This window comes from Vicia villosa, linkage group LG1 (genome assembly GCF_029867415.1).
Source record: "Vicia villosa cultivar HV-30 ecotype Madison, WI linkage group LG1, Vvil1.0, whole genome shotgun sequence".
In the NCBI taxonomy this organism is placed as follows: Eukaryota; Viridiplantae; Streptophyta; class Magnoliopsida; order Fabales; family Fabaceae; genus Vicia; species Vicia villosa.
The window spans coordinates 28,128,152-28,145,768 of NC_081180.1; the positions used below are offsets into that span (position 1 = coordinate 28,128,152).

Sequence of the window (17,617 nt, forward strand, 5' to 3'; positions counted from 1 at the left end):
CCACATCGCTCATAATAGGATTTATTCGCCTTTGATGTTCCCTAGAGGTTTTACTATCGTCTTCGAGCATAATGCGGTGCATACACAGAGAAGGGCTTATACCTTTTAGATCTGATATGTTGTATCCTAAAGCGGTAGGGTATTTTCTTAGGACATTAAGTAATTTTTCAGTCTCGGTTCGTCCTAAGTTGGCGTTCACTATAACTGGTCGGTTTAGTTCTTCGTCTAGAAATTCGTATCTAAGATCGGTAGGAAGTGTCTTCAGCTCTATAGCAGGTTTCTTAGGTCCAGGTATAGGATCAGGGGTTAAAGCTAAGCATTCACTCAGGTGGTTATCTTGATATTCCTCACGCCAGTTGTCATCTTCAAAAATTGGCGGCATAGGAATTCTTAGGGTTTCGGTTTCCTTATTTGGTTCGGATTTTATTTCCTCGACACACTCGTCGATTATATCAGCAGAACAGCATGTGTCAATTATAGAAGGTGCTTTTAGGAATTGGGAAAGGATAAATTCTATTTTCTCTTCTCCTACTTCGAAAGTAAGCTTTCCTCGCTTTACATCTATAATTGCACCAGCGGTCGCTAAAAATGGTCTTCCTAAAATGATCGGGATGTTAGAATCTTCTTGGATATCCATAATGATGAAGTCAGTTGGGATGTAGAATTGACCTACACGAACAGGGATATTCTCTAACATTCCTACAGGATATTTAACTGAACGGTCTGCTAGTTGAAGAGACATTCTTGTTGCTTTAAGCTCACCTAGATTGAGTTTCTTACAGGTCGAAAGAGGCATCAAACTAACACTAGCTCCTAAATCGCACAAGGCTTTCTCTATGATGGTTTTTCCAATTACGCAGGGTATAGAGAAACTACCAGGGTCTTTCAGTTTTGGAGGCATGTTGTTTTGGATGATAGCGCTACATTCAGCGGTAAGCGTTATAGTTTCGTTATCCTCGAGTTTCTTTTTGTTTGATAAGATTTCTTTTAAGAACTTAGCGTACGAAGGCATCTCAGTTATGGCTTCTGTGAATGGTATGGTTATGTTTAATTGCTTCAGAAGTTCTACAAATCTTTTAAATTGCGCTTCGGTTTTTGATTTAGCTAATCTCTGAGGGTAAGGAATTGGTGGCTTATAAGGTGGTGGTGGAACATAAGGTTTCTCCTTTTCGGGTTCCACTTCGTTATTGTTCTCATCAGTCTTAGCAGTTTGTTCGTCGGTTGGTTTCTTTTGGGTTTCCTTTGGCTCTTGTTGTGACATGGGTACGTTTTGGGTTCTAGGATCTATGGGTCCATCGTAATTAGTTCCACTTCGTAGTGTTATCGCGTTCGCATGTCCTTTAGGATTAGGTTGTGGTTGAGCAGGAAACGTGCCAGCAGGGGCAGCAGTAGGTGCTTGTTGTTGAGCTACTTGTGAGATTTGAGTTTTTAACATTTTGTTATGCGTAGCTAAAGCATCTACTTTGTTCGATAGTTGTTTTAGTTGCTCGCTATTGTGGATGTTTTGATTCAAGAAGTCTTTATTGGTTTGTTGTTGGGAAGCTATGAAGTTCTCCATCATGACTTCTAGGTTTGACTTCCTAGGGGTGTTTTGAGCAGCTACAGGCGCTTTTTGGTAGCCAGGTGGTACAGCAGGTGCTTGTCCAGGCGCGTACAACGCATTGTTGTTCTTATAAGAAAAGTTCGGGTGGTTTTTCCATCCAGGGTTGTACGTGTTAGAATAAGGGTTTCCTTGAGCGTAATTTACTTGATCAGATGGGACTCCAGTCAAGAGTTGACATTCAGCAACTACATGCCCAGTCAATCCACAAATCTCGCAGTTAGGTGCTACGGCGGCAGCGGTGGCTGAAGGAGTGATGGTCAAATTCTCAATCTTTTGAGTTAAAGCGTCTACTTTAGCGTTAACGCGGTCTATACCACTAATTTCGTACATTCCTCCTTTGGTTTGGGCTTTCTCTAGGGCGGCGCGTTCTCCTCCCCATTGGTAATGGTTCTGTGCCATGTTCTCTATGAGTTTGTATGCTTCATCATGGGGTTTGTCCATTAATGCTCCGCCAGCAGCGGCATCTATAGTCATTTTAGTGTTATATAAGAGACCACCATAAAAGGTATGGATGATCAGCCATGGTTCGAGTCCATGATGAGGGCATATTCTAAGCATGTCCTTGTAACGTTCCCAAGCTTCGAAGAGCGATTCGTTATCTTTCTGGGTAAATCCGTTGATTTGACCTCTAAGCATAGCAGTTTTGCTAGGCGGAAAGTATCTTGCTAAGAATACTCTCTTCAATTCGTCCCACGTAGTTATGGAGTTGGAAGGCAGGGATTGAAGCCACGCTCTCGCTCTATCTCTCAAGGAGAAAGGGAAAAGGCGTAATCGAATAGCTTCGGAACTAACGTTGTTGGCTTTGATAGTGTCGGCGTATTGCACGAACACGGATAAATGGAGATTGGGGTCGTCTACAGGGCTTCCAGAGAATTGATTCTGTTGAACAGCTTGGACCAGTGAAGGTTTCAGTTCGAAATTGTTCGCTTCAATCGCAGGTGGTGCGATACTTGAATGCGGTTCAGCGCGCGAAGGAGCGGCATAGTCTCTAAGAGGACGAATAGCAGCCATCTCTAACTTCGGGGTGATTTGATTGATTTGATCAGTAAAATTCAATTCCTGATTAATCGGAATTTCTGCTACTTCGGGAAGGTTGCGAGCTCGACGTTTAACGTTAATGAAACGTTCGATCTCGTTAATTCGTTGTATTAAGTCTCCTCCTTGTGAACGAGTATTTGGCATACAATCGTTCAAAAAGATAGGGAAGAATTTTCCTAGTCTCTACGGTGTAACAGTGAGTTACGATATCGACTTAAATAGTCCCCGGCAACGGCGCCAAAAACTTGATCGCGACTTTACGTGTCTATAAATCTGATAACTGCAAGTGCACAGTCGTGTCGTGTAGTTTTAAAAGATATCGAATCCACAGGGACTATAAATCGATCTACCGTTATCTAAGGTTACTATGTAAAGCTAGGAGTACTAAAATTTTCGATTGTTCCTAAGGGAAAGTGATTGTGAGAAAATAAAGAATAATAATAAAAGACAGGTATCAGTATGTATTTCGTTTAACTAAAGGTAATCCGAAGGTTCATTGGCTTTTACATAATTAAATTAAAAATCTTTACTAATTCCAATTGATTAAAAATCCTCGTCTCAAACTTTCGCTCTGTTGATTCAGACTACTATCCTAATCCTAATGTACGCTTTCGCCATCCCATTAGATTTTAGAAGAGCTTTTTGAAAACAATGTAATTAATAAAATGCCTATTTTACGAGGTTGTTATCTATTTAAATATCCTAATCTCAAACTTTCGCTCTGTTGACTCGGAGCAAGCTAATACACCTAACGTACGCTTTCGCCATCCCGCTCGAGTGTAAAAACAATTTTTGAAAATAAATAAGTTCCAATTAGTTTTAATACGCTTTCGCCATCCTTAAAACTAATGTCCTATGTCTACTATCCAGTTAAAGACCTCAAACTTTCGCTCTATTGGTTTTAACCTTTGACCGTCCTAATCCCTCAAACTTTCGCTCTATTGGTTTTAAGACTTACTAATTAAACTAGACATATAAACCAAAAATAAGTGATAATTAATAAAACCTAATTTAAGCCAATTTATTTCGGATCCCTACGGTTAACTTACTTTACATACCGACACCTTTAGTAATTTAGCCAGACATATTAATATGGTTAAACATGCATAAATCGGTTTTGTTCATAATAATAAGCATATTAAATGGCATATAATATATCATGCAATAGTAATATAAATAAAAGCGGTAAATAAAAACCTGAATTAAATAAATGGCAAATAATTCTTCAAGTATCGAACTTCCACCACAGCTTGGCTGGATCGTTCTTCGGAATTTAAATGGCAGAAAATAAAAACAAGGAAAATAAAGCGATAAATCTAACGTAAGGCTAGATCTATGAAAAGTTCACAACAATTTCCAATGTAGAAATCGTTGTGAGAAAATAGAAGGTTAAATGGAAACAGAATAATGAAAAGCAGTTCGCGGTACAATTTCGGCAGCACTTCGTTGGCAGGAAATCGGACAGTTTGGACTGAAGTGACTGCCTCTATTTATAGGTGAGGCTTTGCAGTTGCTTTGCGTGAAAAACGGGACTTTTTGCAGACCGGGACTTGGAGACGTGCGTCTCCTATTCTTCAGGAAGACTGGGTGCGTGACTTGAGACGTGCGTCTCAAGTGGAGAATCTTCAGGGAAGTGGAGACGTGCGTCTCCCTTTTGCTGAGGTGGCAGAGACGTGCGTCTCTGCTTACTAGTGTGGCCTGGGCTGCTTTCCTTCGTGGGCTGGATTGCTCTTTGGGCCTTTGGGTCCTAATTGCACCCCTCTTTCGTTTCAGCACCCCTTTTCGTCTTTTAAGCATAAATATTGGTCATTTAAGCTCGATTTTCTTTCCTTTTCGCAAACAGTCGTAATTGAAGTGTAAAACCTGAAACAAAGCAAATACACGCGTAATATCATAATAAATTGACATAATAAATGGAAAATGCTATAAATATCTATGGATTTTAGGCTAAATATACGATATAAAATCGTGTTATCATATATCTGAACGAAATACTGAATATTCAAATTTAGTAGTGTAATATATTAGCAGTATTGAGTATTGAGTAATGCTTAGTATATGGTCATTCATTGTTATTTGAGTATCGATTATTGTGTACTATATGACCATTCATTGTTATTTTAATATTCAGTATTGAGTGCTACAGTTTGACTATTGAGTATTGCATAATATATGGCTATTCATTGTTATTTTAGTATTCAGTATTACTGTTTGAGAGTACATGTTTAATATGTGGCTATACATGCTTAGTTTGAGTAATATGTGGCTATTGATTTGAGTGCTTTTATGTACATTGCAGGCTAAAAAACAAATAAAAATTTGTGATGAAAAGCTGAAGTTTTGGGCAGATTGGAAGACTTATTGGGTCAAACAGGCAGAGGAAGCTGAGTCTTCAATGAGAAAAGGAAAAGAAGTTGGAGAAAAGGAGCATCGTTCTAATACGGAAAAAGAAGTTGGAGATAAAGAGGATGCTGCACATGAGCCTAGAAATGCAAGTCCTGAATTGGTTGAGAGTGAAGACAATGATTCGGATCATGGGCTTGAAGAACAAGCTGCAAATTTAGTTGATAAAGAGGATGATGCAGAACAGCCCGGAAAAGAAGATGATGCAAATCAGCCTGAAAAAGAAAGTCAAGAGAAGCATGGTGATACAGCTGAGATGAATGATTCTGATTGGGGTCAGCCTTCTTTTAGTCTAGGATTCAGTACTCCTATATCATTGGAAGAAAGTAGAAAGTCACCATCTGATGTGGCAACATACACACTTATGGAGAACATACCACAAAATGAACAGATTCCGCTTCCAAAAAGGATCTCAGCATTGTCACAATACTTTAGATCCCCATATGTAATGCAAATGAAGAAGGCAAAATTGAGTGAGGAAGACACACAATTGGTCAACTATGCATGGACATTGGCAGAAGCAAATGGAGGAGCTATGTACGTTGATTTTTTAATTCAAGCCATTTAATATTTTTTTAACTTCAATTTTTAAATGAGATTCATTATATTTCATCTCTAATTGATAATGATTTTAACATGAAGGGAGGTATTGTTCCAAGACAAATGCAAGATGTTAGACAACCTTAACAGGGGATCCTTATTTTGTCTCAAGAAGGATTGTAAGTTAGAGGGGGATGTCATTGGAAACTATTTTAGTTTCTTGAATAAAAAAGAGATGATGAAAGGAAAGATGAAAAGGTTGATATTCCCGGTTACATATGAAGTAAGTATCACATATTGATTAGTTTTAATTAACTAAAATTTACAATATCTTCATTGTTTAAATTCCCATATTAAATGTATTCTGTTATAATTATTTGCACATAGTTTGAGCATGGCGTCAAGATCACTAGACGCAAAAAGGATCATAGAGAAGCCCATGTAGTGGCCGAGTATGCAGAAGATTTAATAAGACAGCTCAAATACATGGATTTTAATGATATAGACGTGGAAAATCCTGAATATGTAAGTACATTTTTGCTTAATATTTGTGCGAACATATTGTAAATATATTGTGCTAGGATAATATTCAATAATGTTTAATATGTTGATAGTATTGAGTAATCTGCCATACTAAGTGATACAGAAAGAATTTCTGCTATATCAAAGGTAGAATTCAGTAACTCTTTGAAAGATAGTTCATTTGAGAAAAGTTCAACGAAAGGAACTGATAATGTGTCAAATGAGATAAACACTACCAGTCATATAATACTATTTGGTCAGATCGTGCGTCCCGCTGAAAAAAGTTTCGATGATTCTGCTATTAAGGGGGCTGATTGTAGTGAGATGCACAATGGGGGCTGATTAATGGGGCTGATTGTAGTGAGATGCACAATGGGGGCTGATTAAGGGGGCTGATTCTGCTATTAAGGGGGTTGTTGAAAATAATAGCTCAACTAGTTTTTAGAAAATAGTGAAGTAGCTAATAAGATGGATAAAACATGGCTTTAAACTTGCATACTGTTGTAAACTTTCTACTTTGTTACTATACCATGGTATGGTTTTCTTTTTTCTTTTAGTTATTCTCTCTTAGGATTTGGAGATGATAATTTTTATCACCTTTTAGTCACAATTTAAGTAAGTTAACTGCTTTTGAATTCTCATATATGCTATTGAAATTTATAACAACTTGGTTCGTAACAGACTTGCTCTTAAGTGTGTCAACACTAATCACATCACGACATGCTTTGAGATTTTTATTGCTACTAGTATTAAAAATTAATTTTAAAAAAAGTACGTAGTTATTAAGAAACTTAATAAGAGCAATGAAGAACATCATTTACAGCTCGGCGAGTCCATATGGCAGTGAAACAGTGGCTAAAATATCACACTGCTATTCAGCCAATGTTTGATGGATCCAAATCTCTAAGTTTAAACCATATTCCAAATTAGAAACCTAAGAAGTATGAACGTTTTGTAACAAAATAATACTGAACACATGGGATAATATTCAATAATGTTTAAGTAATATGTTGATAGTATTGATTACTCTGTTTTGATTAATTACAAGGTTAGCTATAGCAATCTGTTTTGATTAATATGTTGATAGTATTGAGTAATCTGTACTGAGTAATCTGTACTGAGTAATCTGTACTGAGTAATCTGTATTGAGTAATCTGTACTGAGTAATCTGTACTGAGTAATCTGTATTGAGTAATCTGTATTGAGTAATCTGTTTTGATAGTATTAAGTTCCATGTTGATTATTGTACTCATGATTTCTTTTCATCATTACAGTGGTTTTTCCCAGTTTATTTGAAGAGTCACTATGCTGCATATGTGATTGATTTCAAAGAACAGAGGTTCGGATTTCTGAATAGTTGTGAAAGATTCACATTTCGAAAAGAAGATGAATGGGACAACTGGGGGAAGTGGAAAGTGAGATATGGGATGGAGTTGATAAATGCTAAGAGAAATGAACCTATAGACTTTAGTCAATGGAGTTGGGAGGATGTGAATTTGCCTTTACAACATGATAGGAAATCATGCGGGCTATTTGTTCTGACATATATTGAGAAATGGGATAGCAAGCAAGCTGCAATTTGGGATTTTTTTAAGCATTGGGATATGATGACAAATGAAGAGCAAGATGATTTTATGGAGATTCAAAGAGTAAAAGTGTTGCTAGACATCTTGAAGCGTGAGGACAATGAGTTGCTTCAAAACTTGACAAAGTTAGCTCTGACATTGGCTGAAGAAGAGGCTGCATGTGCTATGGAGGATGACTTGGAGAAAGAAGCAGAGAAGAACAAAAAAAAGGTGAAGACAAAGAAGTCAGCCCCTAACTTGGGTGAAGAAGAGGAAGAATGTTCTATGGCACAAGTCCTTGAGAAAGAAGCCGGGAAGAAGACAAAAAAACCTAGGACAAAAAGGAAAAAAACTCTATATTGAATTGTGTAGTAAGAATGTTGGTTTCTAGAATTGATTAAGTTTGACTTGTATGAGCAAATTGTTTCTTTAAGCTTAAATGTAGACAAATTGTTTCTTTAAAGCTACTGTCCTGTTCCATATTGATGCGGATTCTCAATGTTAATAATATTTGTTTGCTCTGCAACGATGTCTCACTATCTAGTGAACATGCATTTTCTACGTGTAAAAGACCGTGAGGAACTTAGTTATTTGGGCTGAACGTATTCTTTTAATTGTTTTTGGGCATTTGGCTAATGAGTATGTGTAGTTTACAAAGGCAAATAATCCATATGCCTATGGAATACAAAACCAAAATTCAGTCCTTGTCAATATTTCGTTGGATGATATTACTGAAATTAATATTTTGTTGTTTGTTGTAATTACCTTGTCATCAAATTACATGGGCATACCATACATAACATTTAATCAAATGATAATGCACTTGACTACAGCACATGGCAAACTCTATTTTGGAAATTAAAATTTGAAATCAATACATTTTCAAATCATGTTCTACCAACTCTATTTTGGACCTTTTCACTGTTTCATAGTCAAATCATGAAAAGAGCATTTCTTTATTAAAGTTCACGTGTATCATAGCAAACTTGCTGTTTGTAAAATAACTATCTTTATTAAAGTTTCTTTTACCAGTACAGATTCCATTTTCCTTCAAATCACTCCATAAAAATCAATTTCTAGAAGTACATTTCTCATTTAGAAAAATACAAATCAAAGAAATTTAACATCATATTAACATCCTTCCATAAAACCATACAGACCATAAATTCATACAGATTTGTTCACACCATCCAAGGTTCAAAAACTGTAACTCATTGCAGTAATGTCCAATTGCCTAGATCATAGATCATAACCATCTTAAGGCTTATTATAATTAAATCTAAACAAACACATGAAGCCATTTATTTCAAAGGCATTCTGCATGTGCAACCGAGAGATTGAAAACACAGAAAAGAGCTATTGCATTAAGTACTTCATGTGGTTATTAAATGAGAAATAAGTTTGCCTATCCAAAGTTATTACTTTAAGCAATTTCAATAGTATGTAGCAGAAGCTAAATTGGCAATAACTAAAACAATCAAATTGTAGAATGAAATATAAAATTCTGCTTACAGTATGATGAAAATTTGAAATAGTAGACTGAAATATAATAGTCTAAAACAATGGAAAGAAATAATGAAAATCAATCAACATTGTTGATTGTTAAAGCTAATTTTGCAGCATCTTCTTCTTTCTTTTGTTTCTTCCGCTGTGCGATGAATCTTTGTCTCTCCCTAGCTAACTCATAATCACTTTTGAGCCGTTTCTTAGCCCTGATTGGATTGGGTCTCTTTTTGAACTTTTTTACACTAGAATCAACTACAAGAGGTTCAGCAACACTAGTATCTTTGCAAGATGCAGACCTGGAAGATGAAGGTTGACCGGAAACACCTTTAGCAACAATCAACTCTTCCGCTTGCTTCCCACATTCAATTGCAGCATTAAGAAAAAATTGGCACGCATCAGGGTCCATGCAAACACGGGTTATAATCTGAAGCATAACACCAGAAGCTTGTTGATATCTTTGTGCAAAAGTAGTATCTTGAATACCTCCAATACTGATGGGTTTTAAAGCATCAAGGGATGGACGAATTCCTTTAGTCCAACGCTTCAATATGTAGTGGTCAGGTATGGACTTCAAGGACTGGTATTGGACAGAACTCCCTAAGAAGTCTAATATCTTGAAAACATGGCGACATAAGAATCCCCGGTTCTCGAACATCCGACAGGTACAAGTAAAAATCTTGTTCCCAATATCTACCGTAACAACCCTCTCATCAAGTCGCAAAGGATCTTGATCATTAGGAAGAAGGTTTTCTGGAACTTCTTCGACCGACATATAAACATTCGCAGCGGCATCATTATCAAAATCCATCTCATCGGCATCACGAACAAGTTGAATTGTGAACACTTTGAAAACTCTATTAGAAATTGAACTTCTTGACATGTCCTCCTCATAATAATATTTGAAAGAAAGATCATATTGCTTGTGAATGAATGCAAACGATGCTGGAGTATACTTGGCGACAACGGACCTCATGAGTTGGCTGTTGGGATAATTGTTTCTTGGCCTAGTATTAGCAGCCTTGAAATCACAATCAGCATGATTATCTCGCATTTTCTCAACCATAACATTGAAATGGATAAAGAATTGCACAAGTGAGTGGTCTGGCTGAAGAAAGTGGCGAAGAAAGGCATTGAACGACTCGCTTAACTGTGTGGTCTTCAAACCGGCAGTGAAGTGTGATTTCACCCAAGCAGAAGACCATTGAGTACGATTACGATGAATCTGGACAAGCCAAGTAAATTCAGAAGTGGCTTTACCACCAAAACAATTTTGAAGCATCTTATTCCAATTGAAGTCAAACTCTGCCTCATCATCAACATTCGAAACCAAGTGATGTAGTTCGTCAAGAAATGCACCATTGCAACGAGAGCCTAAGTTGGACTTTGCATTCTCCCCCATGTGCCAAGAACACAAGCCATGGAAGACATCGGGGAAGATGTTTGGAACTGACTTCATCAAAGCAGAAGCTTGGTCTGTATAAATTGTAATGGGTTTCTTATTTTTCATGCACTTCAGGAAAGTGGTAAACAACCAATCAAAACTTGCTGAAGTCTCATCGTATAGCAGGGCACAACCAAATAATACACTCTTACGGTGGTTGTCAAATCCAAGGAACGGAGCTGGTATGTGTGACAAAAACATATAACGAAAAAGTTAAAACAATTGATGATATCAATCTAAAAGCAGTGTCATACCTAAAACAAAGGATGTTATCAATATATCTTTATACTAATATACCATGATGTAATAATAAATATGGTAGAGAAAATATATCAACGCACTGATAAATACAAAATAAAATGGAAGCTTGATATAATAGTAGTGAAATGAATAGAACACATACCTAATGGGCGATACTCCGTATTTGTTCGATAAGTAGTGTCGAAACTGATGAGATCACCAAATAATTCATAGTCTTGCTGCATGATTGCATCTGACCAGAAAATACTAGCTATGTTCTCTTCAGAATCTACTTGGATATCATAATAAAATGACGGGTTCCTCAAAGCTTCGTTTCTAAGATATTCTTGGATAATAGTGGCATCACCAATGACCATTTCCTTTTGTCGAACAGTGGTGAGAAAGTTCTTTAAATCTTGGAAGCAATACCCAAGGTTCTTTGAACCACCAGCTATTTGACGCATAACTTGAAAGGAGGATCTTACAGACATGCCTGATTTTGAATTTATTATAGCAAGTTGTTTTTGAGGCTCACTAATCTCTCGAGCCGATCTCAAGTAATGCGAATGCTCGGGTTTATGGAGAGGGTGGTTATGAGTAACATTCCATTTGTATATGTGATAACCTTTAACATTGGAATCATACTTCAACGAAATACTAGCTGGGCAACCAGTCCTTTCCTCGGGAAGTTCTTTCTCTTTATGATATTCAATGAGAACAGGAGTATCCGAGTTTGTCTTGTTCTTAGGATCCGCCCGACTTCCGTGCTTGAAACCATGCTTGTTACAAACATAACGGATATATTGCACAATGTCCGTTTTTTTGTTACGAGAATCATAGAAGGAATGCAAATTTCTTCTCACGCTAAATCCCTTTTCATGAGCGTATTTAGCATAGAAATCCTTGATTGATGAAAGCTCGTGGAAGACAAAATGTTGCCACGATTCATTATTTTCATCGGAGATTGAACCAACATCTTGAGTGACATTTGTGGAAGACGATATCTCATCCATTAGCAACACAACCTACGTAATACAAATTACAACTTTATTAATAAGACAGATAGATATGCATATTCAATATTACACAGTCAAGGTTATTCTATCAAAATATATTGCACATTACTCATGGAATCCTAACATTACTCAACCATATTTACAACATAATTACAATCAGTTCTATTGAAATTCAACACTAAGGGTAATGTAAATCCCCTGTTCATATGCAAGCACGGTTAGTTCAATTGGAGAAAAGCTTTACAACATAATTGTGCAGCCCAAACTCATGGTTTACAACATAATTCTACGGCCAGTAACATAATATTCATTTATTGTTCATAGAAAAATTACAAAGAAAATCCTTCTATAAGACACACTATAATACACACATTCAGTTAATCAAACAGTTTGTGTGATACCCTTCTAACCAAATTTCACAGAAATTAGCAGAACAAAGATGATAGGTGAGATAGGGAGAGCAAGTCTGACTCACCGATGGCGGAGCGGAGCTGTGACCGAAAGAGAGGGAGTTTCAACGGTGTGTCTGTGGTGATGCTGCAGAGCAATTCTCGGTGTTGTCACGTTTCGAAATTTCGACAGCCTTGTACTTTTTCACTTCGTTCACCTTATCCAATATACATTAGGCAAGGTTATTATATCAAAATATATCGCACATTACTCATAGAAGTATGCAAGGTTATTCTATCAAAATATACATTACTCATGGAATCGTAACACTACTCAACCATAGTACATACATTACTCAATGAATTCTTGAATTAGGTAAAACAATCAGTTCTATAGAAATCCAGAAATTGAAGTGTGAATCATCTAAAATTAAATTTAACAAGTTTAAAATTCAATACCTATGATTTCGTGGATGAAAGTGAGCTGTGAGAAATCACCGGAATGAATTATTGATGGCGGCGAAGAAAGGCGACGATGATTAGGTGTTGGGAAGGAAGCATGGCAACAGTGGTGATGTGTTGAGAAGGAAGGATGAAGACGGTGGTGATCGGCGGAGATTGGCGGTGGCGACGGTGCAGCGGTGGCGACGGTGGTGAATTGAGAAGAAAATGATGTCTGAGTCGTTGAATTGAGAACGAACAATTCACGAAAACGTTTTTTTTTTTTTCTGTTTTTAGTAAATATATATATGGTGATTTCTAGCCATTAGATGGAAATATTGATCCAAGGGTTTAGGTTAACTTATGCACCATGCATAAATAAATGTTTATGCATATTAGCAGCTGCCGAAAGAAGAGAGCCTGTAAGATAAACATCAAGGCCACCAAGTTTTTCAACATGGCCAACTCCACAAAAAGGGTCCAGAATTGGTGGATTAGAGCAGCAAGCAGGACCTGACATGTTTGTTTCTTTTACTTGCTAGCAAACTGCACTTCCCTCCAACACTACCATTCCATTTCTTATAACAACCAGTCAACCACAGTAGGAAATAACAATAAACTCCATCCCTTTCAAAAATGAAGTAAATATTGTTTGATTAATATTAATAGAAAGAGTACAATTATTGAAGTAAATATTGTTTGTTTGACTTAATAATTTTTTTGCTAACATGCAATGACGCAGATTTTTTATTATGTTATTCGTGTGTGGAAACATTTGATTCGTGAACAATTTCTTTTCTTTTTTATCATTATTATTCAAAACTTGAAGACTTTACATAGAAACTTGCTAAATTTATAAATTTTACTAGTATAACTCTTTTAATGGATTCTTAATAACTAACACTTTCGTCGTAATTTGACTCCTCCTTTTATTTTATATTGGACGGCTAACCAACAAAAATTATATTCATTTTATAAATTGCATAATTGAATATAATTTTTTTTTTTAAATTTAGTTATAATTTTATGGTTGCACTTAAATGCTGGTATATTTTATTCTAGATTGCCATGAGTGTTTTTGTGTCTGAAACAAGATAAATTTAGCGCACTCTCATTTTCTTTTCATCTATTTTATTTTTCTTTGCTATTTGTATACTTAGTTCTTTATTGTTTATTGTAAGCATCTTTGTTTATCGAGCTTTGTATTTTATTAAAATTTGGACATGGCGTTTAATCTGGTTTTTTGTGTGCTTTAAAATGATAAATGACTACATAATTCGGACATAGCAAAATATAGAAAATTCTTATATAGACACAACTATAACACATGGATTTACACACAACCAATCATATTTTTTTTATTAATTAAAAAATTAAAATAAAATTGTCTCTCTCCTCCATTAAACCAACACCTCATGATAGCAATTGAAAAGGAAATTAATTTTTTAACAAATGTCAATTTTCTCACTTTTTATTGGTTGTGTCTAAAAATATGGATTTAGGTTCGTATCCATGCAAGTATTTCTCGCAAAATATAATAAAATTAAAAATTAAAAAAATTAATATAAAACCAAAATTTTTTAAATAAATTAAAAATAATAGAAAATGAAATCATAAAATTTCATTAATAATTCAAATTAAAAAATCAACGATGTTTTGACAATTATTGACAACAACTCTTTTTTTTTGTTATGGCAAATAATCTACTTTTAATATAATAAAGTACAATACATATGAAATCCTATAATTATCCTTATAATCACCAATTTGAGGGTGATAATCGGGGACATAATGGTAATTGCATCTCCTTTATTATTTTAATTAATAAATAAATTATAATTATTTAGTAACAATAATTACACCCCTTAACCAATTAAATTACACAAACCCTAATTATTACTAATTGTTATATTGGAACACGCTTTGTAACCAAATTCACATGGTTTTGTTTTTCCATGCATTGAAAAATACACCAGTTTTAATTTTTAGTCCATTCCAATTCTTTCTCACCAATTATAAAGTAAGGCTGTTTTTCACCTTCCTATACATCTTCAGATCCTTTCAATCTTCCTTTTGTCTTTGGTTTACACATAAGTTCTACATGTTCTTCTTTCTTCTTCTTTCATAATTTCGTCATATTATTCTACGTCATAATATTGATTCTTTGCTTTTTCGTCTCCACCCTTTTGGCCTGAATTTTTCTTCATTCTCCTGCTGTCACCGTGTTTATGTTTCATCTTTTATATAATTTTTCTGATGCTTTCATTTATTCGTTTGTTTGTGTTTCTGTTAAACGGATAATGAGTCTAAATTTTTTATCGGTTAGAAGATGGAAAAAAACAAGGGTCGAATTTTTACTGACCATAGATTGTTGTTGTTTGTTGTTACGCTTAGATTGAGAGATGAGAGGATTTTTTTTCCATGAGGATAGAAGCAGAGTTGGAAGACCCAGTGCAGAAAGAGAGAATCGATGAGAAATTAAAGTTGAGAGAGAATGTTATTGTTGATTGCTTTTTCCAAATTATGCTTTTTAATTGGTTTGTTAATTGATATTAATTTAATTTAATATGAACTTTTGCATTTTATTATTGTTATTGTATTTGTTATATTATTCACGTGATTGATGCAAATGAGATGAAGACATTTTACTTTATTCCATTTTACTATATTATTCTGTGTAAATGAATTTCAATTATAATTTATTATTTATAATAAGTAGTATACATCCATTTATTTATATTATTCATTGATTTAGTTTTATATATTTTAGTTTACAAACAGTAATATGCTTTGTATCATGATTGAGATTGAGATTTACTTTGCACGCATGTCTTTTTAACTTTTCAAAACTTGCTTATTTCAATAAATTGCTTATTCCAATTAACTTTTCAAAACTGTGAAACTTACCTATGCCAATACATTGATATTCGAAATTGGAATGTTCAATATTTTACCTCAAATATTAATTTTATATAAAAAATAATTGCTATGAAAATAAATAAAATAATAGAAAAAAAGGAGATTTATGTATTATCTATTTTTAATATTATAAAATAATATACTGTCAAAAATACTTAATTACCCTAACTAAAATTAATTTAAAATAATATTTTGTGCCTCTATGATCATTTTCATTATTAATATTGTATTAATATCGGTAATTATTATTTTTTATTATTTTTTCCACTTTAATAATAATATCTTATTATTAGGTTAAGTGTATATTTTAAAACAAAACAGTCATATTTTCTTTATTCTAAAATAAATCCTAATTAATTATTACAGTTTATAAAATGTATCTCTATTATCTAGGTTGACTCAAATCAATTTTTTAAACTTCAGGTGTTCTCCCATAAAAACTCTGTTTAGTCTGCAACTTTTCAAATCTATAAAATTATTAGATTTCAAAACATTAAAATTATAACATAATTAATTAATTTAAAAATAGGCTTAAATTATTTATTTTAATCTACTAAAACATTATTAGGTACACGCTTACATGATTGGATAGTTAGAAATAGTTGAGTTACATTACATGACCAATATGTGTTATTTATATATAATTTATATTTTATTTGATAATATATTTTATAAATAAAACACACATTTAACAAATATTGTATGATCTAATTGATAAAATAAAAATTAATAATTACATGTGTATTATATAAGTAGGACATTCTTAATAATATTAAAAATAGTTAGATGTGTTACTACAAATAAATGTTTTATAAATAGAATTACACGATTTACTTCAACATAATTTCATAATTGTGCTTTTGAATTTTTAATTGCAACATATTTTTCATTATTATAACTACTAAATTTATTTAAAATTTATCTCTCAATGTGTGATCCGTACGAACATACACGTGTAAATTAAATCTACTTTTAATATAATAAAGTGGATCTTTTGCCGACAACGTGCAAGTTTTCGGTGGAAGTCGTAGACGAACAAATTCAGTGATTGAGGGTGGAAACTACGTGTTTAGGGTAAATCTACTTTTAATATAATATATTTGTTATAATAAATTTTTGTAATAAATATAATAAATATATGGGTTATGGTAAATATATTTATTTTAATAAATATTATGGTAATTAATTCATTATTTTGTAATAAATTTATGGGTAATGGTAAATGAGACATAAATAAAGAAAATTTATCTTAAAAAAATGATACGTTTTACAAATAAAATATGTCAACTAATAAATTACTAAACAAACCTACAATATAAAATTTCTTAAATTTAAGATAGTATATTATTTTCAAAGTAATCATTAAGAGATAGTACCATGATTACCTATTATACGTTTTACTAGACCCTATTATACGTTTTACTAAAACAAACTATTTTAATAATTTTATTTATTGCAGACCATTCATTACGGTATTGATAAAACCAAATTTATTATGACCTGCCTCCACAACTTAGAAATTATGACCTGCCTCCACAACTTGGAAACCTACACACCTCTTTTACCGTAAAACCTTCAAATTCCAAGATAAGCAATTTTCAATTCAACTGCATTGTGTTATGTTCCAATTTTTTTTATATCCCACCTTAGGAGATAATTTTCCTATTTACAGTACTTCATTTCTCTTTCATCGTGGTTCTAGCTTCCCTTCAATTGTTATTAAAAAATTTCTATACTCTTGCTTATCAAGCATCCATTCATATATCAACAGATTATTATATGCAAGACAACCACAAATATGCAAGACAACCACAGTTAATATGTGTTTCATTTGGCCTATATTTATTCATCCCTGAAATCCTATCAATTTGATAGGGAAAGTTTTATCGTCCAATATTAATCATTTAATTTTATTATTTTATCATAATCATTGTTGTTGTTTAATTTTTTTTATTTGAAGTTATATCAATGAAATAAATATTTTTAATATTATT

At 33.7% G+C, this 17,617-nt stretch overlaps 2 protein-coding genes and 1 non-coding gene across 4 annotated transcripts in view; 1 reads left to right on the forward strand and 2 right to left on the reverse strand.

The window, feature by feature from the left end:
• Positions 1-17,617, reverse strand: part of LOC131632527 (endo-1,3;1,4-beta-D-glucanase-like) — a 44,485-nt gene that overhangs the window by 15,332 nt on the left and 11,536 nt on the right. Inside the window, exon 1 of one of the 2 annotated variants that reach the window (XM_058903278.1) lies at positions 13,122-13,376. The exons of the other annotated variant lie outside the window; for it this stretch is intronic. Coding sequence (XP_058759261.1) covers positions 13,122-13,224 — 103 coding nt within the window. The 5' untranslated portion in view covers positions 13,225-13,376. Of the gene's footprint in view, positions 1-13,121; positions 13,377-17,617 lie in introns of those variants that run through there. 2 annotated transcript variants of the gene reach the window in all.
• Positions 2,133-2,239, forward strand: LOC131645347 (small nucleolar RNA R71). Its single transcript, XR_009296976.1, has one exon. It is a non-coding gene; the product is annotated as a small nucleolar RNA R71 (small nucleolar RNA).
• Positions 9,148-13,113, reverse strand: LOC131632519 (protein FAR1-RELATED SEQUENCE 5-like). Its single transcript, XM_058903267.1, has 4 exons — positions 12,723-13,113; positions 12,350-12,481; positions 11,022-11,883; positions 9,148-10,797 (listed from the first exon to the last, which is right to left on the reverse strand). The coding sequence occupies exons 3-4, from the start codon at positions 11,869-11,871 to the stop codon at positions 9,254-9,256; spliced, it is 2,394 nt and encodes a 797-aa protein (XP_058759250.1). The 5' UTR covers positions 11,872-11,883; positions 12,350-12,481; positions 12,723-13,113; the 3' UTR covers positions 9,148-9,253.

What these genes read in the sequence shown, in the direction of transcription:
- LOC131632519 (XM_058903267.1), bottom strand. Translation starts at nt 11,871, where the DNA reads ATGGATGAGATATCGTCTTCCACAAATGTCACTCAAGATGTTGGTTCA. An exon ending in TACGGAGTATCGCCCATTAG is followed by an intron (nt 10,798 to 11,021) that starts GTATGTGTTCTA and finishes CACACATACCAG; the next exon opens with CTCCGTTCCTTGGATTTGAC.